The sequence below is a fragment of the Camelus bactrianus genome, chromosome 15 (genome assembly GCF_048773025.1).
Source record: "Camelus bactrianus isolate YW-2024 breed Bactrian camel chromosome 15, ASM4877302v1, whole genome shotgun sequence".
NCBI lineage: Eukaryota > Metazoa > Chordata > Mammalia > Artiodactyla > Camelidae > Camelus > Camelus bactrianus.
The window spans coordinates 64,021,334-64,048,586 of record NC_133553.1 but is presented as its reverse complement, the minus strand read 5'-3'; the positions used below and the strand labels follow the sequence as shown (position 1 = coordinate 64,048,586).

At 51.2% G+C, this 27,253-nt stretch overlaps 1 protein-coding gene and 1 non-coding gene across 2 annotated transcripts in view; both read left to right on the top strand.

The window, feature by feature from the left end:
- The window catches only part of LOC105075793 (retroviral-like aspartic protease 1), a 100,095-nt gene extending 87,993 nt beyond the window's left edge, over positions 1-12,102 (top strand). Inside the window, 4 exon segments of the mRNA XM_074341279.1 lie at positions 418-547; positions 5,746-7,781; positions 8,274-10,561; positions 10,563-12,102. Coding sequence (XP_074197380.1) covers positions 10,445-10,561; positions 10,563-11,531 — 1,086 coding nt within the window. The 5' untranslated portion in view covers positions 418-547; positions 5,746-7,781; positions 8,274-10,444 and the 3' untranslated portion in view covers positions 11,532-12,102.
- On the top strand, positions 2,374-2,445 carry TRNAA-GGC (transfer RNA alanine (anticodon GGC)). The gene has a single exon. It is a non-coding gene; the product is annotated as a tRNA-Ala (tRNA).
- Positions 12,103-27,253: the final 15,151 nt, after the last annotated feature.

Here is a 27,253-nt window from a genome sequence, read left to right as displayed (position 1 = left end):
TCTAATAATTCCTTCTCATTGTATTTTTTAAAAGTAAAGTACATGACAGATTGGAAATGTGCAAGATGGGTCCTTTCCCTTTGAACATTTGAGAAGCACTGTCCTAACCAACCCTTCTACTCACCCTGCTCCGGTACCGGAAACCTTAGTGACCCTCACTGGTTACAGCAGAGGTTTCAAATGGTGGGTGGGGACCGATTCGTGGTTTGGGAGCTTAATTTAGTGTGTCATTACGAGCATTTAAAAAAAAAGAAAAAGAAATGGAGTAAAATCGAAAATATCAGAGTGTATCATGTCATGTAGTAAATGCATTTTGCTTTATATATATGTCTGTATATGGGTATATAAATTTCATATGTTGTAATGCATTTGTGTACTAGGATATGGTGACAAATGTCTTTCTTACTATGATCACAGTTAAAAAAAAAAGAGTTTGGATGCTACTGATGTACCAGATGAAGGCACCCCTCCAGGCCTGACATTCACAGCCATCGAGGACAGCGAGTGCTGAGGAAGAGTAGGCAGTGCTTCCTGGGAAAAGGTGAAGGTGAGCAGGGTTTAGGGGATGGATGAGCAGAGGGAATGACGTGAGCAAAGACCCAGAAAGACCATGACCTTCATGCTGGTGCCCCAACTTGGAGTGGGTCTGGCCCTGGCCTCTGGCAGCTTGCAGGTGGCATGAGGATTGCAGTCCCTGTGATGGGAGCTTAGGGGATGGAGCCCCTAAGTCTGCTGGGGAAATCAAAGAAGACTTCCCGGAGGTGGCAATATTTTAGATGACTACAAAGGGAAGAGTCAGGGTTCGCCAGGAGAACAGGGGCACGGCGGAGGCTTGCCTGGTCAAGTGAGTGGCTTGTGAAAAGGCACAAGAAAGCCCTGCATGTTTGAGGAACTGTGAGTCATTTGGTGTAGGTGGAGCGTGAGCTAGGGCGGGGCCTCCCGTGCCAGATTGAGAGTCAGGGTTTTGTTTTGGCCTAAGGAGCCGTGGAGGAGTTTTGAGCAGAAGAATAACATAAGTAACTTCCATCTCAGGACTCTGTCAGCCCAAGGAGAGTGGATTAACAGGGAGAGGACAGCAGGCGGGGAGTCCTGTGGAATGACTATTGCAGTAGTTTGGCCTGAGGTGGGGCAGTAGGGGTGCAGAGGGCGGGTGGGAGGGAGAGACTCCGGAGGAGCCAGCAGAACGTGGCCGCCCAAAATTGACTGGATGGGGCAGTGGGAGGAGCGGGGAGGTGAAGATGACCCCGGTGTTGCTAACTCGGGAAACTGGCTCCATGGTGGTACCTTTTGCCTGGATAAAGAACACGTGAGGCAGCAAACGATAAATGCTGGAGAGGGTATGAAAAAACCCTCCTACACTGTTGGTCGGAATGTAGTTTGGTGCAGTCATTATGGAAAACAGTAGATTCCTTAAAAAATTGACAATAGACTTACCATATGACCCAGCAATCCTACTCCTGGGCATATAATCTGGAGGGAACTTAAATTCAAAAAGGTATATGCACCCCAATGTTCATAGTAGCACTATATACATTAGCCAGGACATGGAAACAAACTAAATGTCCATCAACAGATGACTGGATAAAGTTGTGGTGTATTTATACAATGAAATACTACTCAGCCATAAAGAATAATAAAATAATGCCATTCGCAACAACATGGATGGACCTGGAAATCGTCATAAGTGAAGTAAACCAGAAAGAGAAAGAAAAATACTGTATGACATCACTTACATGTGGAATCTAAAAAAAAAAAAAAGACACAAATGAACTTATTTATAAAACAGAGACAGATTTACGGACATAGAAAACAAACATGGTTATTAGGAGAGGAAAGGAGGTGGGAAGGATAAATTAGGAGTTTGGGATTTGTAGATACTAACTACTGTATATAAAATAAACAACAAAGTTCTACTGTATAGCACGGGGAACTATATCCAATAACTTGTACTGGCCTATAATGAAAAAATATGAAAAGGAATGTATATATATATGAATCACTATACTGTACATCAGAAATAAACACAAATAGACTATACTTCAATTAAAAAAAAACACATTGGGCACAGCAAGTCTGGGGAGGACAATGCCTTGAATATTGAAAGTGGCACTTGGACGTGGAGGTGGACATGGCAATGGGCAGTTGGAGCAAGGTGGGGAGGTGAGGCCAGGCGTACAGACCAGGGGGAGTGGAGAATGAGAGTGAATGGGCTGTGGAGGGATCCTCAGGGAGAAAGGCTCCATGAAAGATGGAGAGGAGTCGTCTTTGAGGCACACGATGCAAAAACCTGGGTCCCAGGAGCCAGTGGAGCAGAAAAGACCTAGGAGGAAAAGCAGCAATGCAAACACTTGAGAAAATCAGATTCCTGGGGGTGGGGGTGTAGCTCAGTGGTAGAGCACGTGCTTGGCGTGCACAAGGTCCTGGGTTCAATCCCCAGTGCCTCCTTTAAGGGGAAAAAATGAAAATAAAAATCAATAAATAATAAATTTAAAAAAGAAAAAGAAAATCAGATTCTCTGTGGGGCCCTGGGGATGTGGTCATGGGAGTCACTGATGCCTTTGCAAGGGTGCAGCGCAGGGTGGAGGGGACAGAAGGGGCTTGGGGAGTGAGTGGAGTGAACACGGTGATGCAGAGGGAAGCTGGGCTGCATCTGGACCATATGGCGCTTTTGTGCGAATTAGAACAAGGCACCCCTTCCTCCAGGCAGATCTGGAGCATGCTGGCTTGGCGAGAGAGGGGTGGCCTTCAGCCCCATGTGCCCCACAGTAGGGCATCTGTATGCCGTGGTCCCTCTAGTATGGCCAGTCCTTCTGGAAACTGACTTGAGAAGGAAGGAGAGAAATAGTCGTTGACTAAGGGGGATGCTGGGCCATGCAAGGGGGTTGTTTTTTAAGACGTAAGAGCCTGGTGCGTGCTCACTGGTGCATGCTGCCTGTGAGGAGAAAGTGCAGGACAGGGGAGCCCTGGCAGGAGCCCTGGCAGGAGGGGACGAGGCTGGTGTCTCGCTGCCATGGGTTTGGGGGAAGGAAGGGGGCTGAAGGGTTGTGTGCCGAGCCCGGAGCCTGGGGCCCAGTGTGCAGGCTGGTGCTGCAGGCAGGAGTTAGCTGAGAATCTCTGCACTAGGACGTGGGAGAGGACAGCCAGCAGGCACACGGAGCCTGCCTGGCCTGGGTGACCAGTGGTGCCGGTACTCAAGACTGGGTGACATGCAGACTGCTGGGCAGCGGGCCCAGAACAGCACAGGCCAGGCTGGGAGGGTCTTGGCACGGAGCTTTTGTTTATTTATTATTTTACTTTTTACTATGGAACATTTTCGAACACACCCAAAAGTTGCGGGAAACTCAAGTGAACCCTTATGCCTTTCATTTAGCTTCAACAGTGGTTACTATTGTCAGCGTTATTTTATTATCCCCCATCTTAAAATTTTTTTAATTTAAAAAAATTTATAAAAAATTAAATCGACTTTATTTTTTAGAGCAGTTTTAGGTTCACAGCAAAATTGAGCAGAAGGGACAGAGATTTCCCACATATTCCTGGTTAAAACCTTTTTTTTTGGAAATAACTTTAAAGTTACAGAACTTGCAAGAACAAGTTTATTTTTAAAGACTGTTTTTCTTATTAAAGAATATATTCTCAGAATGAATATAGAAGAAAATTAAGATCTTTGTGATCCTATGACCCCGAAACAAGTACTGTCATTGTTTTGGTGTATTTCCTTCCAGTCTTTTTTCTATGCTCATATAAATATTTTCAGTTGGACTGTTTTGTCCCGAGGCTAACTGCCTTTCTGTCTGGTTGTCCACCTGAGCTGGCTCAGTCCCAGGGCTATCACCCCCGAATCCTTCCACAGAGTCTGCCAGGAGCAACAACAATCAGTCCAAGTCTGTGGTTGGCAGATGCCTTCACTCCCTGGTTTCAGTGTTAATGCAGGTCTCCCCTTTAACATTCCTTTCAATTTTGTTTTTCTTGGATAAAAGTGGTTGATTCCTTGGGGGGGTTAAGGTGCTCAGTGCTCCTTGGGCCGCCATCGCGCCCACCGCCCATGCTCATCTCTCTGGAATTGGGGCATCTGAGTCTTTCTCCCCCACTCACCTGTGAACTCTGTGACGTAGGGCTCAGGTCTGATTCATCTCACAACATGAAGCAGGGTTGGCCTCAAGAAGTATGTCTGGAATTGAATCAACCCACTTACTTGGCATTGCCCATCCCTACCTAGCTGTAGACTCAGAGTGCCTTAACGCTGATTTATAGCCACCAGCCCGGTGCCTGGCGCATACTAGGTGCTCGATAAATGTCTGTTATTGCTTCTGCCAGTAACCTGGAGATTTCCGTTCGTGTTGGAGCTCCGCTGGCTTTTCCTTCTTCCCTTTCCTGCCTTCCCTGACTTCTTCCAGATGGGAAAACAGAGAGACCATGTTGACAGGCCAGAGGGAAGGTGCCTCCCTTTGTGCCCCCATCTCCTGTAAGTCCAGGAGCAAAGCCGAGCTGGCAGTGGATTCAAAAGAAGCAGTTCCCCGCACTGAGGCTGTTTTATATGTTTGTGTTGCCCACGATACCAGTTATCATTAGCAGCAATTAAAACTATTTCAGGGACAGTTCAAAGGTGCCTTTGAGGTATTTTAAGTCGGACAGAAGTCCTCCATGTGCTGAGCTTTAAGCCGGCGTTTCCTGGTGTCATTACAAGCCCTCTTGTGCTTGGAGAATACTCCATCTCTATATTTTGATTTGCCTGAACATTTCATAAATTTCAGGAGTGTTTGTCAAAAGTGGGTTAACGTCTCCAGAGCTGTTTGCACTACCTTACGAGTCCCACTCCCAACCTCAGTGAAGTGGAAGGGACCAGGGAGCTGGGAGAGGAGGAGGGGGCTCTGCATGGGGTCTTTCCTTAGGGCCGGTCCCTCTGGCCAAGCAGAAGCCCCAGGCCTCTGTGGCCCAGAGGGAGGGTGGCAGAAATCAGAGCAGGAAGGGATGGGGCTTGGTCTAGGGTGGGGGCATCAGGAATTGGGAGGAAGGCAGAAACCCAGTTTGGAGGGCTGGGCAGTGGGGAGGGGAGCGGGGAGGCCCTCAGAACACCTTAAGTGACCTTATATTTGATTGAAAGGTAACGATAGGGAGAGAACCAGTCTGGGTATTTTGAACTTCTAAGGAGTTAGTCAGTGACTTGTTCTGACCAACTGTTGGTTGGCTCTGGCCTTGACCCCAGCCTGGAGGGCTAGCACTGGCATTGAGGCCTGGGATCACTGTTCCCTAAGCACCTCCAAGGCCCTCTGGGACCCTCCAGGGTAACAGATGGCGCCGAGTGTCTTGCTCCCTGCTGACAGAGTGGGTTCAGCTGTGGGCTGAGCTGGGCGGCTTCCGGGTGTAGGGCTTCTAACCAGGTGGGAAAGGAGGGTGCAGGGCAACCCAAATGGAGGAAGAGGTTCTGGAACGGTGGAGAGCTCGGCCAGGGCCCCTCGGGCAGGAGTGCTCTGTCCCACAGCTGTGCCTGGGACCCAGAAAGGGGACCAGCCAATAAAGAGCTGTTCTGTCAGGGTGCCTTTGGCCATGATTGCTGTGAGTGCTGGGCAGTTCCCGCTCAGGGACAGTGGTGCTGGGTGTGTGATTTGGGAATAGGGAACCTGCTGGTGCCTTGGGGTTCCCCACACGCCTTACTTTGATCAGAGCCCACCTAGACACCCCTGGGCTCTGATCTGAATCCGTAACTAGATTCTTGTGCAGAACTCACCTCTTTGCCCCTCTTTTCAGATTGAAGACCTGATGCCATAACCCACTGAGGTGCAATCCCTGAAGAAGCTGGGGCCCAGCTCCCTGGAGCTGTGCCATCAACCCTCCTCACTCACACCAGCGCTGGGACAGGGGCTCAGGACAGACTGGGGCAGGAGCTGTGTTGCGTGAGGCAGGCAGTGGGGGACCTTGCTCATGGGGGCGAGAGCCCAGAGGTAGGAGGAACGGGGGGTGTCATGTCCCTGGCCCCGCACAGGTGGGAGCAGAAGGCGAGTTGACCCACTTCTGGCTGTGGCTGTGGCTGCTTCACCGCTTAGCCTGCACGTACATGCTGGGCTTCAACTCTTCAAAACCGGGCTGGGAAACATCTGCGTTCATTAGTTTGTACGCCATGGTGATGGGACCTCCTAGCTTTCTGAGCCAGCATGTGTTCCCAGAGGCCAATAAACAGCAGGTGCCTCCAATAAATATGATTGTAATATTCCCTATAAGTGTGTGTGCAAGTAAGTCTGTGAAATCAAAGGTGGGAGCAGAATTCCACATGCGTGTTGCACAATTTCTCAGGCGTTTTGAACTGAGAACTGTAGTGTGACTGTGTGTTTGATGTGGGTCTTTGTGTGCAGGATGTGTCGCAGTGTGTGAGGAGTGCGTTTTGTGAACATGTGTATATGTGTGATAAGGAGGGTGTGTGTTGTGTGTGTGTGTGTGTGTGTGTGTGTGTGTGTGGAGAAGCCCCATCAGATTGGAGACAAAACCAGCTACATAATTTACAGGGCCTGGTGCAAAATCAAAGTGTGGGCTGCTTGTTCCAAATTGTTGGGAATTTCAAGACAGAACAACAGAGCATCAAGCCAAGCTCAGGCCTTTTTGAACGCAGGGCCCCACGGGACCTCGCAGGTCGAATGCCCATGCAGTCGGCCCTAGCTGGAGAAAGCACACCTCCTGTCTCTCCTCAACCTTTTTTTTTTTTTTTTTTTTTGCTGTCTTGAAAAGTCCTTGAATCCCCCTTTGCTCTCTCTCCATCCAGCTCCCAGGGTGACCTTGACCATGGGAGTGTTGGGTGCTGGCTCGCCAGGGGCAGCCTGGAGAGGAGCTGCAGAGCCCCGTGCACAGCAAGGACTGGTGGCACCTTTCCTGCCCCTCCTGGTGTTGCAGTCTGGGTCCTGCTGGGGACACCAAAATCCGTAAGGTGTCTTTTGGTTCTTTGTACAAAATGATCTCCTGAGAATGTGCATGTGCCCTCCCAGGCCCACTCTGCACCCCGGGGCCCTGCCCACCACCCTCAGGGCTTGAAGACAAGACTCAGGCTCCTCTCAGGACCTCTCGGGGCCCCTCTGGGCCCCCAGAAGTTGTCAGGCGGCACCCCCACCGGGGCATTCCCACCACTCACCAAGGGCCTCAATTCTCAGGGGCCCTGGTGGTCCCCGTCATGGGCTCGTGCTGTTTCACAAGACTGTCCTGGTAGGAAGGAATGGCAGAGAGGTATCAGGGAGTGGGGCCAGCAGTGGTGGGGGCAGAGCCCACAGCCCTGGAGTCTCAGTGGCAGGTGTGGAGGGTGGGGACTGCCCACTCAGTCCTTCCTGTTGATTGTCCTGATTTGCCTCCCTCCTCTCGGGTCAGGTGTGGGGTGCCTGCCTCAGAGCACACTTGGGAGATGCTCATGGGTAATCATGAGGGTGTTCCCACCCCGTTACCTATATTTGTCAATAATTAACCACGATTTCCTAGGTCCTGGGAGGAGGCAGTGTCACCTGGCCTGCCCCAGCTGGGCTAGCTCATAGTGCACCATTAACAGCAATTCCAAGGTTTCTGAGTGGTTCTGGGGCATTCCAGGTGTGGGCATCTCCCAAGGTTTAAGGGAACTTGAGAACTTATGTCACCATGTTCCTGATCCTCACCAGGGACCTGTCCCTAAACCCAACCCCTTCCAGCTCCCCTAGTAACCATGAGACCCGTGTGCTTCTATCTTCGGGACCCCAGATGGTACTGTGTGGACAGCCACCCTGGAGGGCTTCCCTGAGGAGGGCCACCTGCCTCAATTCAAAGGACCCAGAAGTGTAAATGTTGTTGGGGGGGTGGGGGGCAAGGTGGACTAGAGAGGGAACTTAAGCCCATGTGGTTGGGCAGGAGTGGAGATGACTATAAACTCGTTAGTCACCGGCCATGGGGCTTTGCCTGCCCCAGAGAGAGAGAGAGAGATCTAGGCCTCATGACAAGCTGGCTTTCCAGAAAAAAAAAATCTTGAGTTTGAATTTGCCAATTTTTATGGTGTAAATACTTCCACCAAGTTCAATTTCAAGTCCCCAGTTGGCTTAACAACTGGCTCAAAAAATTCTCAAAATATTTAGCAACAGCTCTTGCTCATGGCCCATTAGATCACTGTCCCCATTAGTGAGGCCAGCAACAGTACAAGCTCCAGGACCCAGCTGTACACCTCCTGAGCCCACCGCGCCCACGTCCTGGCCTTTATTTGCAAAGTGCCCTTACATGCACTGGGCAGCTTGGGCTCCAGGCACGCCATTTAGCCATTTGAGTTTCTTGTGTTTCAGAGTCCTGGAGTACAGTAGCCGGTCTGTCCTGCAGGTTGTCATGACGCTCACTGAAGTGATGGATGTGAAATGACTTTTGCCAAAATGAACGCCAGACCTAATCAAGTGAGTACCACGACCCAAGTCCCAGGGACCTCCCGTTTCTAGCCCAGAGCTATGGGGAGACTGACTTCAGTGTCCACCATGACGGTCTGAAAAGCCACAGTTGGCATCTAGCAGTTCTGTTTTGCCAGCTGACAAGCCACCTTGCCTCTTACTGCCCTGGGTCACATGCCAGCCTCCTCACTCATTCCCACTTCCGGGGGACCAGGTGTTCCGGGGAGCGAATACCAGGGAGCCACGAAGCCACTAGGTCAGTTCTCTGGGCTGTGGGACAGTGCCCATCCCAGGGGCTGGGAGTCTATCTGCAGAAGTCCACTTGCACAGGGGGGCTTCCTGGCCTTGCGGGGGTGGGGCCGTTTCTCTGGGTGCAGGGTCTGCATTGTGCAGTCTTCTCAGAGACCCACCTGCCCTTGACGCCTTTCTCACGACTCCACTTCCCCCTCCTCTGGGCTTCTGGAATGGCATGATGGCCCCACCTCAGCCAGGCAGCTGTGATGGGAGGCGCTGACCCAGCTGCCTCTCTGCTGGCTCACTGTGTCAGGTGGAAGGGGCTGAGACAGCCGCAGGGCTCAAGGTCCTTCGGCATGGTGGGGACCCAGGGACTGCCCAGAGGCAGGACTGGAGTCAGGGTCCTTGGGGATTCAGCCAGGCGCTGCTGATGAGTGGTACAGGGAGCCGGTGAGAAACAGGCTCTGGGCCAAGAAAAACAGCCCAGAGCCACAGGTGTGCTGCTGGTTCTCAGTCCTCTCATGTCTTCATCTCCCGTTTGGTGACAGCACTCAGCCAGGCCTGGAGCCCAGCAGAGAGCACCTGCTGGCCCTGGAGTAAGTTTCTCCCCATAGACCCTGAAGGCAGTCATACACACTGGCTCACCGCAGGTGGCACACTTGTCAATGAACTAGCACAGCACACTCCACACTCGCTCAAATGGGAGCGGGCACACGAGCGGAGGGGGGCAGAGCAGGGGGCTCTGTGGATAGGTGACATTTAAGCAGGGCCATAGAAGTGGGTACCCCCAACAGTCCCAGTTTCCTTGCACAGGCCCCAGCCAGGCACCAGCCCTAGGACTCCCAGATCTGCCTCTGGGCATCTGTCGGGTGGCGCAGGGTGGCCCGGCACAGCCCCACCTCCACCCCAGCAAGAGGTCCCGCAGCCACCTTTCTCCATCTGAAGCCTTCCAGACTCTCACCACTGGCTTTGCTAACATGGTGGACGTTTACTCCTCTTGGAACAAAGGAGTGGAATTCCCTGGCTGCTCTTTCCATAAATGACCCACTAAGAGGGTAGGAGTGGGAGGGCTGCAGCGCCTGGGGACAGGGCTCTTGGAAGTTTCCTGGAAAGTGAGCCAGGAGGAGTTGAGCATGGGGCCAATTCGGAGTCGAGCATGGGGCCCGCCCAGAGCTGGATCCCAATTCCGGACCCCGGCACCCACTCCCAGAGGTTCAGGATTGGCACCAGCCCACTTCAGAGCCTTAATGAGGACGCACAGGCCAGGGCCTAGCCCACAAATGCTGACTCTGAATCACGTGTGATCAACAAGGGGAAATGACTTTAGCAATTGTGTTCATGAAAAATGCTTGTGTGTGTGTCTCCTTCTTTAAAAACCTATTTCTGGGCATTCTTGATTCTGGGACCCTGTTCCATCTCTCTCTGAAGGAGAATCATACGGTGTTCTACACTTGGTTCAGAATATACTGGAAATACCCACCCGTGCATCACGCCAAGCAGGAGTGCAGGAAATGTAAGCTGCTTTCCTTTAACCCCCTCGAAGGGGTCACTTGAGGTTGAGGGCAAAGGGGCTTCCCCAGCCTAGAAGCTGATGGGCCTCTGGCTCCTGCCTCCCCCTTCCTCCTCCAGCTAATGACAAACACCTGGATGTCTTAACGTCTTCCGTGATGTCTTAACGTCCTCCGTGTCCTCATCTGTTATTCTGGGACACAGCCTGGGGAGGCTACCTGAGTAAGACCCCCCTGACTGAGGCTGGCCCTTCTTGCCACGTGGGCTGGCCAGTGCCAGCCCACGTGGATGGATGCAGAAGGGTGAGGCACTGATCCTGCTCGTTGGACAGGATGCTGGCAGGAGGGTGGGAGGAGCAGGGGCGGAGCTTCCAGAGCAAAGGTGAACAGGGAGCCCTGGGGGCCCAGATAGGCATCAAAAAGGCTCTGCAGAGGGAGCAGGCCGCAGCAGCTGCCCGCCTCTGCGCCCAGCAGTAGGTCATACAACCCTCGCCTGGTCCCTCCTGCCTGCCCTGGACGGGCACCGAGGAACACTTCGCGTAGAGAGGCCCTGTTCTCCAGCGTGATTGCGCCCACACTGCTCTGTGGCTTTCTCTACCTGGTGTGGGTTGCTACTGCAGTTCCAGAGGACAGCAGAGGGATGGCCGGGAGCCAAGCCAGCAGCCGGGAGGGCCATCGGGAGCGTGCCTTCGCCCCAGAGCCTTTCGATGGAGCCAGTGCGGCCCCGCACCTCTGGCTGCACCGCTTTGAGGTCATCAACGACCTCAACCACTGGGACCAAGTCACCAAGCTGAGGTCCCTGAAGGAGTCCCTCAGGGGTGATGCCCTGGAGGTCTACAGAGGACTCAGTCCCGAGGACCAGCAGGACTATGGGGCTGTGAAAGAGACCCTCCTGAAGGCCTTTGGGGGGCCCAGGGCCACCCACAGCCACCTGCCCAAGGAGATCGTCTTTGCCAACAGCATGGGTAAGGGTTACTACCTCAAGGGGAAAATTGGCGACGTGCCCGTGAGGTTCCTGGTGGACTCCGGGGCCCAGGTCTCTGTGGTCCACCCGAGCCTTTGGGAGGAGGTCACCGATGGTGACTTGGACACCCTGCGGCCCTTTGAGAACGTGGTGAAAGTGGCCAACGGGGCTGAAATGAAGATCCTGGGCATCTGGGACACAGCGGTGTCCCTGGGCAAGCTGAAGCTGAAGGCAGAGTTCCTCGTGGCCAACGCAAGTGCGGAGGAAGCCATCATTGGGACCGACGTGCTCCAGGACCACAATGCCGTCCTGGACTTCCAGCATCGCACGTGCACATTGAAAGGGAAGAAGTTCCGCCTGCTGCCTGTGGGAGGGTCCCTGGAAGATGAGTTTGACCTGGAGCTCATAGAGGAGGATCCCTCCTCAGAGGAGGGCAGGGAGCAGCTCTCCTGTTGAGAAGCCTCCTTTTCCTCACCCCCCCCAAACACTGTCAGGAAGACCCACTTGGTGGAGCAGAAGGGCATCCCTGGGGGTCACTTGGGCTCCACCTCCTCCTCCTGGCTCTGCAGGGGCCTTAACCTCCCCTTGATGGGGGAGGCTTCCCTTCGGAAAGGAACAGGTGAGGGAGAGCAGGCTGGCTTTCTTAGAGGGGGAGAGGGTCCTCATGGTTGTCAAGCTGCTGTTGGTGGCAAAAACTCGAAGGCTGAAAGAAGGTTCCAAGAAGGCTAGAAATGATTATCTTTGAGAGAGAACTGGGGGACCCCTTCAGATCCCCTGAGATGTGACTCCATCACCTTCAGGCCCAGGTAACCTGTCTCAGCTGGGCTTGGTCCTGGCTGCAGGGTCCTTGCGAGCATGACCCAGCCCCCTTGGTGAGTGTCACGGCTGCTCTGGGATTCTTCACTGTTGGGTCTTTTTACCTGCACTATGTGTGTTTCCTTCTGTCATTTGCTTTGAAACCCATTGGATCTTGTGCCAATAATTCATTACTTCAAAAACCAATAAAGGTTGACTCATGGAAAAACCATGTAATGTGCTGATTGGGGAATGAATGGAATGGATGGGAGAGGGTGGAGAAAACAGGGAGGGAATGGCAAATGGGAGGAAGATTCGAGTATTTACTAGGGCCTGGCTTGGAGATGGAAAACATACAGTGACGATACATCTTGAGTTTTCTAAGACACCCTCAATTTCAAATATTTTGAGTTATTTTCTCCATAATCCTAATCAAATCTTAATTCCTCTAAGCATTACAAACTAAATTTTAGCATCCAAATTGCCTCTTACACTCCAAAGTGACCCTAAAGAAGTTGTCAGGTCTTGATTGGGGATTGGAAAATTATGGTTATTTTAAAAAAAAAAAAAGGTTAGAATCTGCTTAGCAAATAGGTTCTTACAGCTACCTAGGATCCGCGACTTGCAGGCAGACAGCAAGGCTGGGGGTCAACGGTTCACCTGCAGGGGGTGGCCCAAGGGTGGTTCTGGAGGACAGAGCGGGCGGTGGGGTGGGGGTTCTGGATGGGGGTGCTGGATGCAGGAGGACAGCTTCCCCCTGGGGGGGTTTGGGATGGAGCCGGAAGAAGAGAGGCAGGATGGGGTGGGGCAGACATCCTGGATCCAGGAATGGTTGGATTCGTCTCTCTTAAGGGTCTACCTCATATTTGCTTCCAAGTTCCTGCCTCTCTTTCTGGAACTCAGCAGGGCTGGGAATCTGAAAACCCTCTGGTCCAAAGGGAGACTAAGGGCACAAAGCCTCCTTTGATGGGAGGTGGGAAGGGCATCTTCCCTTCCTGAGGATAGAATGAGCCTCTTCTGAAAGCTTCCACCTGAACATCCCTGTGGGAGCGAGAAACAGCCTGGGAGGGCGCCAGGGGTGAGGATGAGCCTTCTTCTGAGGAGCCTCTGGGGACTTGACCTGGAGCCTCCTGGAGCTGAGAGGGCCACTCCTCCCTGGGGTTTCAGCTCTGCTGTTCCTGGGAACTGAGGCACTGCCCAGCCCCCAATCCCCTTGATTACCGAGGGCTGCACAGCATTTTAACAGGAATTACCTCCATCTGCCAGGGCACGTGGGCCAATGGGAGGAAGTCTCTCCCCAGGACCCGAAGGGGCAGGCCCAGCCAGAGGCCTTGCCTTGGCGGGTGGGAGAAGTGGAGAAGGAGGTGGTCTTATGGCTCCGGGTCTGGTTTTCAACCCCTAACAAATGCAGCTTCTAGGCCAAACCCTCCCCTGAGGGGGCAACCCAGGTTGCACCTCCCTGTGACCTATTTTTCTCTAGGTCCTTCAGATCCTAGCCACATGCCGGGCTGAAGGAGGGCCCGGGAGAAGTGGGAGGAGTGGGCGGGTGGGAGGGGGGCGAGGGAATGGGGAATTGGGTGCCAGGCCAGAATTCGGGAGCAACACCCAAGTTGTCCCCTCCCAGCAATTCCCCGTGCACGCGGGCTGCTGAGCCCTGTCCTGGGTGAACAGCAATGAGGTGACCTGTGTCCCAGCCGCAGAGACCCTTCCTCCCCTGCTCTGGGTGAGGAGAGCGTCTGAGCCACAAGGCTCGCAGCCAGTTTCTCTCCTGGAGGAAAGTGAGCGCCCACCGTGGGCCCCGGAAGACTGACACATCCTGGCACAGGCTCCATGGACGAAGGTACTAAGCGGTGGTTCTTACAGAACTTAAGACACGGGGGTGTGTGTGTGTCAGTTACCAACGCGATTGTGTGAAGGGAACACAGGCTGCAAGACGGGGAACAGAGTGTCAAGGGGGAGGGGAGGCTGGTGAGCCATAAAGTAGGTTTTTGGCCACACAGGCAGAAGGCTTGATGCTTGGGTGTGAAGTTAGCACTTGACTTGTACGCAACTGTTTGAACCCAGGAGGAGCAGGAAGGTTCACCTGGATTCTGGGTGTAGAATAAAGCGGCAGCAGAGACTCCAGCTTGGAAGCCATGGCAGCACTCAGACTTAGCGTCTGAGTTTGAGATGAAGGATGGGAGGAGGCAGGCGCAGGCAGTGAGGTGAAGGTCTCAGCCTGGCTGCACATTAGAATCACCTGCGGAGGGCAATTAAAGCCGCTTCTCCCGGTGGTCCTGATGTGCAGCCGGGCTCAAGAACGCCTGGTCCAAGTCCCAGCTGTATCCACCCCCTGGTGACCCAAAGGGTGACCCCTGGACCAGCAGAAAGGCAGTGTGAGCATCACCTGGGAGCTGGTTAGACACGGAGAATCTCATCCCCACCCAGATCGGCAGCAGAACCTGCATGGAACAAGACCCCCAGGTGATTCTCATGCACACAAATGGTTGAAAAGCTCTGGCCTAGAACATTCCGATACCTCCAGTTAAGGGGCAACTCATGGCCCACACCAGACACCGTCTTTACTAATGACCATCATACACTAAATGCCTACTAGTTCCACCAGCTGTGCCAGATAATCATGCTTTTATCCAGCAAACATTTTATTTCTAAGCTTTTGTTCTGACATAATTTCAGACTTACAAAAACGTTGCAAGAGTCATACAATGAATTTCCATATATTGTTCACCTGGTTTCTCCAAATATTAACATTTCACCAGCTAACATCATTCTCTCTCACTCTCATTCTCTGTGTCTAGATGTACATGAACTGTCTGAAAATTTCAAATATGATATACAATTACCTCTAAATAGTTTATTTCCTAAAAAACAAGGAATTCTCCTATGTGACCACAATACAATGATCAAAATCAGAAAATTAACATTGATATAATATTACGATCAGCAAATCTGCAGGCTTTATTACATTTTCCCAATTATACCAGTGATAACCTTTATAGCAAAAGAAAACAGTTGTTTTCTGGTCCAGGATCCAATCCAGCCACACATTGCATTTAATTGTCCTGTCTCTTTAGTCCCTTCAGTCTGGCTGTGTCTTTCATGAGCTTTGATATTTATGAAAAGGCCTGATCAGTTATTTTGTAGAATGTGAATCTACATTTGGTGGCTCTTGTATTTTCTCAGGATTGGATACAGGCTATGTGTTTGTGGCAGGAAAACCCTGAAGTGATGGGTGCTGTGTCCTCAGTGGACCATATCAGGAGGCATGGGGTAACTATTTGTTCCATTACTGGTGATGTTAACTTTCATTAGCTGGTCAAAGTGGTGTCTGCCAGGTTTTCCCCTGAAAACGACATGTATTTTCCCTGTGTAATTAATAAGTGTCTTCCAGGTTGATGCTCCGAGACCATATAAACAGCCTTTCTCATCAGTCACCCTCTCGATCCATTGATGAGCCTTGCCTGTCGATGGTGATATTGTAATTCTACCCTTGTCCGTCTGCTAGCTGGCACTCAGCTCTACAGGAGAGCTTTCCCTTCCTGTTTGTTTCTTATGTATTTATTTATATAATTGTAGACTCACAGATGCTTATCCAATGTTATACCCTTTTATGATCATTATTTATTTTGACACTCAAATTGTTTTCAATTTGGCCTTAGGTGACTCTTCAAACTGGTTTCTGTCTTCTTGGGGTGTGTCCCCATCACCGTCTGAGCCCACCCTTGTTTTCTGTCACAAGATGTCCCACGTTCATCTTGTGCTTTTCCCTGCACCGTCCCTGTCACCGGCCGCTTCTCCCAGGAGCCCGCGTTCCTTTTGGTGGAGTCTGCTATTTAGAAGCCAGGATCTGGGTGTTAGATGTTCTCCTTGCTACTAGGGTGTCATTATTCCTAGGTCATCTCAGTGGTCTGATCTGAGAAAAAAAATGTCGTACATCTATATGTGTTTCTGTATCTCTCTCTCTCTATATATGTATATTTAAAATATGAGTTTATAGTGAACCTCCCATTCCAACCTAGCATCATAGGGTTTATTCTAATCTTCCCCTTTTCCATAGTTGCCACTTCTTTCTCCAATGAGAAACCTGACTACAGGTTACTTATTTGCTAGAATACCCAGAAAGGAGTTTCAGAATTCTAACCCTTATGAAAAACAAACCCAGAAGCAACCAGTTATTACTCACCTACTCAGCGCCAGATGTGGGTGGTCCTTGACAGCAAATAAGAAAGGTGAATTACAAAATAGACTGCAGTCGTCATAAGGAGAGCAAAAGCTCCCAGGTGTACTTAGGTGCCAGTCTGAGGGACTCACTTCATCTTGAGAACACAATGTGTCCATCAGGAGGGCAGCTGGAGTCAGAGACTGACGGCCACAAGTCTTCTCTTGCGGCAATGCTGAAGGAGTGGCCAGCCTCCATGCCCCAGAGAGGTGACCTGGCCTGCCCACCTGGTCCTCAGCCCCCGAGGAGACACTGAGGCAGCTGTCAGAGCTGAAGTCACCACATGTTCCAGTCCCATCAGTCACTGTCCTAGCCAGAGTCCACCGTTGCCAAGCAACCCCAGGTAATGAATGTGGCTTCTCTGGCTGGGCTGCCAGGAGGGCAAACTCTGGTCAGGCCACTCTCACCACCCACTCCACACAGCTGTTGTTTCTCATTGTGGGCTTATAAACTGGTTCTCAAGTTCTGACTGCTCAGATACTGTGGGCCAGTCTCTCCCAAGCCTGGACGGTCATGAATTCTCCACGTGTTGCTTATGGGACTTGCCTGGGGCCAGCCTTGCTCTGCTCCATCTCTCTGAGCGTCTTCCAGCACTGGGAAGTGTGTGTAGTGGGCCCTGCCCTCCAGGGATTTACAGTCTGAAGAGGGAGGCATCCAGGCAAAGGAACCCGGGCCTTAGAGTGGCGGGTGCTGTGACCCCTCCCCACTCCGTCTGCGCAGGGGCAAGGAGAGGGTCACGTAGGGGTGGGGATCGGCGTGGGGGGTCAGGAAGGGCTCCACAGAGGCGATCTCTAGCCTGAGTCTTGAAAGACAAGTGGTTGTTTCCCCAGGTGATTCAGGGTGGAGGGAGCAACATGAGGAAAGGGAGAGAGGGAGCAAGCTGGGCTGGTGCCACCTAACGAGGTGACTGGTGTTGGGGAGACTGAGGGCCGGGTGTGAGGGTCCTGTATGACCTTTGAGAAAACTCCAGAAGGCTAGGGATAGCTGATGCTGGATTTCTTCAGTTCTAAGAAGCACTCAATTCAAAAGTGCATTATAAATTTAATATTTTTTTGGAGAAAGAAAAAATAAATCCTGTAATATATATATTAATATATATACCAATGGTATATCCTGATTTAAAAAGCAGTAAAATGTATTTGTATGTGTGGGGTTGGGGGGTGGGGGGTGCCTGTGGGCCCTAAAGTAGAGAAAATATTTGACTTCATCTCAAGTACCAACTCGGGTCCATGCAGCTTCTTGGTGGGAGGCATGGCAAAGGATTCTCGGATTGTGTTTAGACACAGACAGAGAAATGCTGTGATTGATTAGTAATGTCTGCCCTGGGAGCAAGTGTGGAGAATAAGCACCTGCTTTCTCTGCTGTGTGCAGTCCTTTGTCCTTAAGTAATGGGAAGAAGGCAGGGAAGCGACATGTTGACATCTGCATTTATAACACATCTGAGCCTCACTACAAACTCAGAGATGTGTGAGAAATGTCATTTAAAAATTTTTTTTCCAGCTATACTTCATTAAAAAAATATTTCTCTAGCAAAAAAAAAAATTTCCCCCCAATTAAAGCTAATTATATCTAAGTCTCCATTCAGCCAGGCTATTAAGACAGTCACTCTCAGTCATTTTGGGGGGCGTTTCCTGCTCTGGATTGGGGAAAGGTCCCAGAATCTTGTGCAGCACTGAAGCCTTGCAGCGAGAGCGGCTGCCAGTCATAGGCGCCCTTGTCTCTGGCCGCAGGAGCCCTTTAGGCCACGTGGCTGTGCTGCAGTCTGTGCCATGCTAGGGCGTCCAAGGAGCCCTGGTCTTGGGTCCTGCCTTCCTAGGGACACCAGGCAGCCTCTCTCTGGACGCCTTGTCACTTCCTCGGGATGAGGCTGCTGAGTTGTGTGTGGGTGCCTGTTCTCTCCAGGACTGACCACTGTCCATCCCCTGTCCAGCCAGATCTGTCCTCATCTCCTGTCACTCAGCCCGAGGCCATCCCACACCCCCCGTCCAGGGCACTCAAATACGTCCTCATCCGTGGGTTTGGGCAGATCCAAAATGGGGAAGGCAACACTGGCTTTTGCCCAGAAATGTAAGAGAGCTCTAAAAGCCCTGGCTACTTGTCTGAGATGGAGGAATCAGGAGCAGAAGCACACACTGCTGTTTTCACGTCCCACAACCCTGGGAGGGAGCACAGAGAATAGGACAGGGTGCAGGGAAGTTGTCTGGTGGGGGTGCTCCGCTGCCTGGGGCAGGCTGAAGAGGGTACCCAGTCTCCGTGGGGAAGGGGCCGATTCCCGAGGTAACTGGAAGAGAAGCCAACAGGACTTGGGGACATCAGTCATGGGATGTGAGAGAGGGACAAGTCTAGGGTGGCAGTGCTCAAGCGGGGGCAGTTTTGACCCCAGGGCACATTTGGCAATGCCTGGGGATGTTTTTGGTTGTCACAGCTTTGGGGGGTGGGGAGGTTGCTAATGGCATCCGGTGGGTGGAGACCAGGGATGTCGCTGAACACCCTCCAGCGCGCATGCCGCCGCCCCCACCCCCTTCCGCCAACTCAGAATTCCCCAGCCCCACGTGTCAGCCAACAGTGCCGAGGCTGAGAGACCGGGCCCCAGGTGACCCACAGCTTGCTGATGTGGCCACTCCTCTCCAAGGCTCACAAAACCCCTGCAATGTAGGTTTTATCCCCACTTAACAGATGGAGAAGTTGAAATCAGGAGAGGTTAGTCTGCCCAGTGTTGCTCTAATGGGAAATGATTGAACTGAGGTTGGCACTGAGGTCGGCCTGACTTTAGAATATTCACTTCAGTTCACTGGAGAAGTTTGGACAAAGATTTGGTAAAAAAGAATTTAGGTGGTTTTCATCTATTATAGAGCAAGGCAAGACAAAGTGGGTGAAAATGAATTTGAAAAGCTGAAATGTCCAACCAAGAAGTCCTCATTAATGAAATAATGTGGAAGGTATTTGCAAAACCATGTTAACTGTGGTTGGAAACATTCATTGTTTTTTGCCACTTTATGAAAAAAAATTGACAAAAAATCATCAAACAAGTAGAGGAGACGTACTGGCTGAAAAAAAACTAGGAGGGAAAAAACCCGCTAAAGCCTTCCCCAAATTCTGCATCCTTTTTTGATTGTTGCTTATTATTGCTTGTTGATTTTTTTCATTGTTTCAATTCTTTGTAGTGTTTTTTCTTTCTTTTGCAAAGGCACTAATACTGCTCATTATAGGAAAACCAGAAAATTAGGTCAATCCAAAAAAATATAAAGGAGCTTCATGAAGAACCCTGCATCCACTCACCCTCCCGAGGTCAGTCGTGACACATTTTCCCAGGCTTTCCCCGATAGGCACTCACATGGACACATTTGCCTTCATTCTGTCTCTCACTCTCTAATTCTCATTTTTCCTTTTTAGCAAACATAAGATTATACAGTACTTTCTGTTTTGTAAACTCCCCTACTTTATTTAGCCAATTCCCTATTCTTGGACATTCAGATTGTTTCCAACATTTTGCTGTTACAAACCTCACAGGACAGTAATGAGAAGGAAAAGACCGCAACCACAAATGACACGCACAAACCTCACAGCCAAACTGTGAGTGGAAAAGCCAGTCACAGACGTGTGCAGTGTGAGCCCATTTATAAAATATTCTAAAACAAACAAGCAAAACTAAACCGCGGTGCGTACAGATGTGCACTCAGGAGACAACATTATAAAGGCAAGAAAGATGCGATTAGGGTGGAAGCAGGCTGACCTGTCCCTTTGGGTAATGAGGCTTCTGTGTCTGGAAGGGCATCTGGGGGCACCTGGGGGCTGGCAGTGTCCTGGTGCTTGACTGGTTAGGATCTATGTGGGTGTTTAGAATAATTCATTGAGTAGCACATTGATGTTTTATGTACCTTTATCAATATGTGCGACGTTTCATGATAAATTTTTTAAAATGAACAGAATTAAAGTAGTTGGCTAAAATATTAACTAGAAATTTAAAGCAGAGAGCAAATTTATTCTGAAATTTAAGCAAAATATTTGAAATGGTACAAAAGGATGCCCTCCACTTCCCCCTACATCAAAATTCCAATTTCTAAAAAATCAGGTGGAGTGTCCTTTTTTAGATCAAATTGTCCTTCAGGCTGAATTGTTTTCCTTCCAATTTGTTCTCCATCAAATTGCTTTTGTTTTTCACCAAGTCACCTGGATTAGTCTGAAGCTCAGGCATTTTCCCTGACCCTCAGTGCACTGCCTTCCTACAGCTCTGATGGTGATCAAGTTCATAATTTGTAGGAGAAGCCTCATTCCCCGTGTCTCACTGTTGGCCCCTGGGGCATGTGACATTGGAGACTGTTGTCTACCTCCGTTCTGAGCCGGAAGTTTGTCTCTTATTCACTCACTCAGCTGTCCGTCCGTCCGTAGGTCCTTTTGGGTCTTTGTGCGCCCCGCTGCATGTCGGGCACTGTCCTAGGTACTGGGGTGGAGCCACCATGGAGCGGTCAGCCTCTGCTCTTGCGCAGCCGCATTTGAGTACCAAACAGACAAAAAGATGAACCGTCCTGTGGTGATAAAGGGAAGAGAATCAGGGTAAGGGGGATAGTGGATTGAGAGTGATGGGGGTGTGCAGTTTTATACAGAGGGGGTCTGGAGCCTTGTGGAATAAGGTGATGTTTGCACAGAGGCCTGAGTGAAGTGAGGTGGCAGAGAGAGCATTCCAGGCAGAAGGAGTAGCAAGTGCAGAGGCCCAGGTGTTCCGGGCATAGCCCACAGGCCAGGGTGGGTGGAGCAGAGAGAGTGAGGGGTGGGGCAGTAGGACCAGGGAGGGTGGCCAGGGCCAGATCAGGTGGGGACCTGCCACTGATGAGACCAGATGTGCTGCTGAGCGGGATGGATTCACAGGAGGGTTTGGGCTGGCGAGGAAGGCTGGGATCTGATGCCTGTTTTAAAGGGGTTGTGGATAGGGGGTGGGGAGAGCCCGGGGAGCAGAGCTGGGGAGGAAGCTTTGCTCGGCCCGTTGCTGCCTTGGGCCAGCCCTTCCAGGGCCCCTCCTCGCTCTGGTTTGCCCTTTGGGCCTCTTCATGCGAGCTTGGGGCTTCGCTCTGCGGTGGTCCCTTCGCTCTGGAGACTCGGCTTCCAGCCCACTGGTGACAGCCTCTCTGTGACTGGTGCGTTCACGGCCAAGTACAGGAGCCTGCACTTAGCTCTTAAAATGCATTTGTCCAAGACACCCCTCACTTCAGCCTGTCAGGAACATCTGAATCCTGATTCTGTTAGATGGTCTGGGTGCCAGCTCTCAACCTGGGGGTCATCCCAGGTGTGGGAAATGTCCAGCCACCCCCAACTCTTAAGTTCCCGTAGCCACGTTGGACGGGTCAGGGCTGGGGACAATGTCCCATTTGTGCCACTGGTTTCCTTCTTGTAGGTCGACCCATGTCCACTGATTTAACCTCCGAGGGACCGTGAGTAATTTGTCAATAAAATACTGAAATTTGCAGATGTACTTTTTGAAAATGTGCAACGGAGCAGATTCTAGGCTAGGCCTGTAAAAACGTTATTCTCATTTACTTGCAATCCAGTGAACTGTCTTGAGTTGGGGAGAAAGGGTGGTGTTCCTTCCGCTTGTGACAGGTGACTCAGACCCAGGTCAGCTCTGCTGCTGCCTCTGGTCTCTGTGGAAACCCCGGAGGAGCCCAGTTCCTCTAGATGAGGTGGGGTTACCTTCCGCCCTGAGGTGGTTTCTTTGGCAAGTTCATTTCCACTACTTAAAGAAAAACACACTCACCTCCCCTCTCCACACCCTTGACCCCCGTAACCTCACCATGGCTTGGTCAACCTCACTTCCTCCTGCTTGCAACAGAAAAGACGGGAACATTTTTCACTATACGCAGGCAGTGCTCCTGTATGACCATCCCCCTTGTTCTCTATAAGGGTGGATCTGAAATGACTTCCAGAATTATATATTAATATAGGAAAATTTAAAAATAAAAATCAGGGTCAGAGAAAAGACTAGGGGGGACTTTAGGATACCAACATATAAATCAGTGTCTTACATAATTACTAAAGGTGAGGTGTAAATTTGGCTTTGAGCTTCCTGGCAGCCAAAGCAAGAAGAGAAAGATGTCCCATTTCATGATTCACCATTTCCCTGAGGAAACTCACACCCATTCTGTAGGGAAAGCAATGGGATTCCTGCACTGAGTTCTGAAAGGTGATTTTGCCCAACATTAAAGGATCTACGTGTGGTGAAGAGAGGGCAGTGTCACCCAGGTCCTGTCCTGAGAGTCTGTTTCCACTGATGTCCCTTCTGGGCCCCATGCTGTTCCACGCCCCGGGCTGGTCTACATTTGACCAGCAGCTTCTTTAACCCAAGCTTTTAACTGTAAAGTTGCGGACAATGTCACAACCTCTGCAGTTGCCCAATGTTCCCACTTGAAGTGTGGCATCTTCCTTGGTGGCCTGACTAGAGCTCTAGCCCCTGTTGGTCTGAATTTGCTGTTGGAAAGGTAATGTGCAAACGCTGGGACTGGAGGATCTCACATGCTTCTGATGAAGCACCTGAAAAGTAGGCATTTTAGCAGGAGTCTCTCTCGGAGCCACCCCTGCACTGCCTGCTTTCTCTCTGAGAGCTGCCCTGTGGGGCTGAGGGGTTTTCGGGGCGAGCAGCTCCCAGGTGAGGTACCACCTGAAAAACGGCCCCTCCCCCATGGGCGGTCACCTTCTGTCCCTGAGTCACCCTTTCTCTGCTCCTCCTTTCAGTTTAACCACTTCCTGCCCACCATTTGCTGTCTAAACAGCACAGTCAGAATGACATCTTTGAACCCTGTAATGTAATTTTCCTTCCCAGGCTGATTTCTTTTCTGAAGGTCAGAATTTTGTTTTCTGAAAATCTAAGCTCCATACCTGACACTGTGGCAGCTCCTCTCCTTGCTGGTGAAATAATCATAATTGTTCCCAGGTATGAAGTGCCTCCGGGACGTCAGGCACTGGGCTGGGTTCCTTCCATAGCCTGTCTCCCTTAATCCCCCCAACAGCCCCAGGAAATAAGTCCTATTATGATCCTCGCTTTACTGACCAGGAAGATAGAGCTCAAGACGCTTGCCCCGGGTCACCCAGAGTGGACAGGGTTGACATGGCTTTGGCCTGTGGGTCCCTCTGACCAGAGACTGTGTGCTGGACTGTCACCCAGGACACCTAAGGGACACAGCGCTCCCCCTGAGGCTCTCTCCATCCCCTCAGCCAGTCTGCTCATCCTTGTTGGTCAGAATCCCCTCCAGTGCTTCATGGTGACATTATTATCTACCTTCCAGGCCATGGGACCATCAGCAAGGCAAGGAGAGAGACGGCCAGATATTCTGTCTTTAACTAAATGAACTTTCCAGCAGATGGGTGTTCAGCCTCCCATCCCACTGGCCCCTGTGCTGGGCTGGGGACCGCCTCCAGGTGCGACCCTGCATGGCTATCTGGGTGGCCAGTGGGGTTGGTCCAGCTGATGTGTTTGTTCTCCCTTTTTTGTGTCCCCCAGGACTTCCAGGTGTCTTCTCTCTCAGGCCCACAGTTTCCTCAAAGGTAGACAGACCCCTGACACCGACTCCCCTGCCTTGATGGTCCTCGCTCACCTCTGCCCCCAAGGGAGGCCGAGAGCTTTCTATCAAAGTCTCCCTCCTCCTCTCCCAGGGCCTCAGTGAACCTCCCCAGACCTGGGCCCCAGTCCTGGCTCCGTCCTGGCCTTGGGGCCATCTGCTTTCTTCCTGCGCTGGCTCTTGCTGAGCCTGTCTTCACCAGGGAGACTGGCCTGCGAGGGAGTGAGGCCTCAGGTCGGCCTGAAGGGGGATCTGCCACTCTCTCCCAACACGCAGCTGCCTTTCCCTTGGGGAGTCAGCAGCCTCACCCGCCTCGTCGGCTGGGCTCCACATGGACGCCCCAAGAATCCCACACAGGACAGAGCGGGCAGAGAGCTGACCTGTCACCCAGGCAGTGCTTCCTGGGGGTCCCTCGACCACTGGGAGCCAAGTGTCCCAAACTGATGTGAAGGCCATAGGGCTGTCGGAAACAGACTGCTATTCTAGTGTCTCTGGGCAGGGATCTGGGTGTGTCCCTCCTTGTCTAGGTCACAGTGACATCTCAGAGGTGGGTGAAGGGCACTCGAGAATGGGGCTCCAAGGCCCAAGTGGATGCTGTATTTGGTAAATACTAGTTGAATCAATAGAGTGATGTCACAGGGTCTACAACCCAAAAGATGTGGTAGAGAAAGAGCGTCTTCAACTCCTGAAAGGATGTCTTCCTCGGGCAGCAGGCTGGGTTATTGCCACAGGAGCCTGGTCAGGGTCAGGAGTCGCTGGTTATTCCTCGCTGTGAGCTCAGCGGGGGAGCTGAGACGAAGGGGTAGGGGGTGACGCCCCACAGTGTCTGGTGCTTCCCCATTCCTGCCCCGCTAACTGGAACGTGAGTCCTCTCCATGGGAAAGAGGTAGCTGTGTTCAAAGGCTTGACAAAGAAAAGGTGATATGTATGGAAAACTGGTTATGATTTGAAACACTGGCAACTGTCAAAAATCAAGGCAAGGGAATGTGGGGCTCTGGGGTCAGATCTCACCAGCTCCATTGACTTGAAGCAAAATGCCTCACCTCTCTCCCTGCTTCCCGATCTGTGTAATGGGTGCAAGGACAGCACTCGCCCCTGGGGCTGACGTGCGGGTCCCGGGAGCACGGAGTTGAGCACTCAGCCCCAGTCCGTGCGCGTTGACCATTATTATGACATGGACCCAAAGAGCATAACGAAGGGCCCTTTCCATCAGGCTGCTGCGAACAACCCGTCAGGAAACCTTGGAAATGAGATTTGTCATCTTGCTGGGGGAAGGCTGTCTTTGCGTGAGAGCTGTCTTCGTATTTATCTGTGGTTCGGAGCTTCCCCTCCTCGGCCGCAGTACACGGGGATCCCAGTGCTGGGGTAGAACGTGGCTCTCGTTGATGTTGCTGGCAGTTTGCTCTTGGGTGGCTTCAGTTTGGAGCCCGGCCACAGAGCTGGTCCTAGAATCTCATGTCCTAGGAGGGCTCAGCACGTGGCCCCTGCTTTTTGGAGAAAGAAGAGCTAGGCTGCTCTTCCCAGATAGAAATACCAGGGTTCTTTTCCCTAAGACCTGCAGGCTGCAGGCCATCGTAGTTAACTTCAAGGGTACCATAAAAAAAAAGTTTCACAAATTTTAGGTGGTTTTTAGAATAAGAAGTCACTGGTCAAGAAGGGGAAAGACATGCCTTTCCTCTTAATGCTAAGTGAGCGTTCCGCCGAGGGAACAGGAGCAGTCAGTTAGGGCCCGTGCGCTCGGCTCAGCAAACCTGCCCCGCCGAGAACTTGAACGCCAGTCGGCTGCACTAGAGAGGAGGCCCCAGAGGGCAGGGTTTTTTGTGTTTTGTTCATTGACGTGCCTTCAGCTCTAAGGGCACAGAGCAGGCGCTCAATCCCTGCTTGTCATATGAATGAAGAAATGGAAATTAACCAGAGAGGTAAATATGTAAAAAAAACCCAAATCTCCTATACAAGATGCCTCTTCTCTTCTCATTGACTCGTGTGATACCGGAGGTCTTTCCTGGCGTGGTGTCCCCCCCGCCAGGGTCCCAGCACACACCCCAGTCCCGCGGGGCTCTCCCTTCCCCTCCACCTGCCTCGTTGCACTGGCTGTCCTCTCTCCCTGCAAGGATCCTTTTCAGCTGACACCCACTCCTTCTCCGGGACCCAACTTGAATGCCACCACCTCTGTGATTTCTCACTGCCCATCCCTGTACAGCTTTGTTCCACCCCTGACCACATCGCATTAACTTGCGACCAGACCCTGGCCTGTTGGAAAGGTGGGGCGGTCTCGTTTGCCGGGCAGCCCTGCACAAACCCCCATCGTCAGAGGGGTGAGCATGAGCCAAGAGCCAGTGTGTGAGCGGGAGACACAGGAGGAGAGCAGCTGGAAAGGGCCCCTCCCAGAGCCACACACTCAAAGCTTCTATCACAGACTCCAGGGGCTGAAAACTGTGGGCCCGTGAATCTTCCATGACATTAAAAGGAAAGAGAAATCTGATTAACTTGGGTCTGTAAGTAAAAACCATAAGAGGTTAAACGGGGATACAAAACATCAGGAAGACTGAAATTTCTTTCATAATGAAATAATTTATTTTTTGTTAACGGTGGAACAATACAGAAGTTTACATATACACAGCAAAGGTTCTCTAAAACATGGAGTAGTTCTAAAAATGCATGTACTAACTGTAGTAAAAAGCACCATTGTCTATGTCTTGACACAGGATTTACATTGGCGGCGTATTTACATAATGAAATGAACATCTGGAAACAGAATTTCATGCTCTCCCGTCTGCTGCTCCCCTGTTTAGACTGTGTTTAGCATCAGAAGAGGGCCTCCAGCACTAACAGTTAACAGCATCGTTCCCAGAACACCAGTCCCAGACACAAGGGCCAAGGCAAGCTTGGGTCTCTGGTAAAAGCTAACGTGAAGATGCCCTCTCAACCTCCACACCCCGCTCCCGACAGCATGAGAAATCAAAATGTGAAATCTGGAGAAAACTTAGAATTCCATGCTTTCCTAAGTCTTGCTTTATGATTTTGTGAGAAGACAAAAGAGATTCAATTTCTTCAGCCATTCAGTAGCTGATGTTAGCAGTGCCAGGCAATTATTTCTTCTTTCAGAAGAAGACAGGGTAAGAACATCATCCATGTAATAAGTATTAATGAAAAAAAAAATCATGATAAATTGCATATCCCCACCCCCAGGCCCACGGATCTTTGCAAACAAAACCACCTACAGTCTACAGAGATCTGACCACGGAGGATGAGAAAAAAGGGCCTTTGGGTCATCTGCTCCCGGGAAGGGTTTTTAAAGTCAGGAGTAGCCAGCTACCTAAGCATACTGCATCCAAGAGAGTGAGACATAGAAAAAGACCAGATTCACATGCAGGGGCCTGCCTTGCAGCCTCTGACTTCCTGGTGTTCAGCACACAGGGCAGGTCAAGGGGGAAGACAAAGAAACTTGGGGAAAGAAGAAGAAAGGAGTGAGATTTGGGGGAATAAACAGGTTACAAAGCACAAGGAAAGTGGTATTCTTGCCAATACAGTACTGTATAAAAACCTAAATCATGTGTTACGTGTACACTTTTCAAAAATAAGTTTTCTCTTTAAAGGTTGGGGAGAGGCAAGAAGAA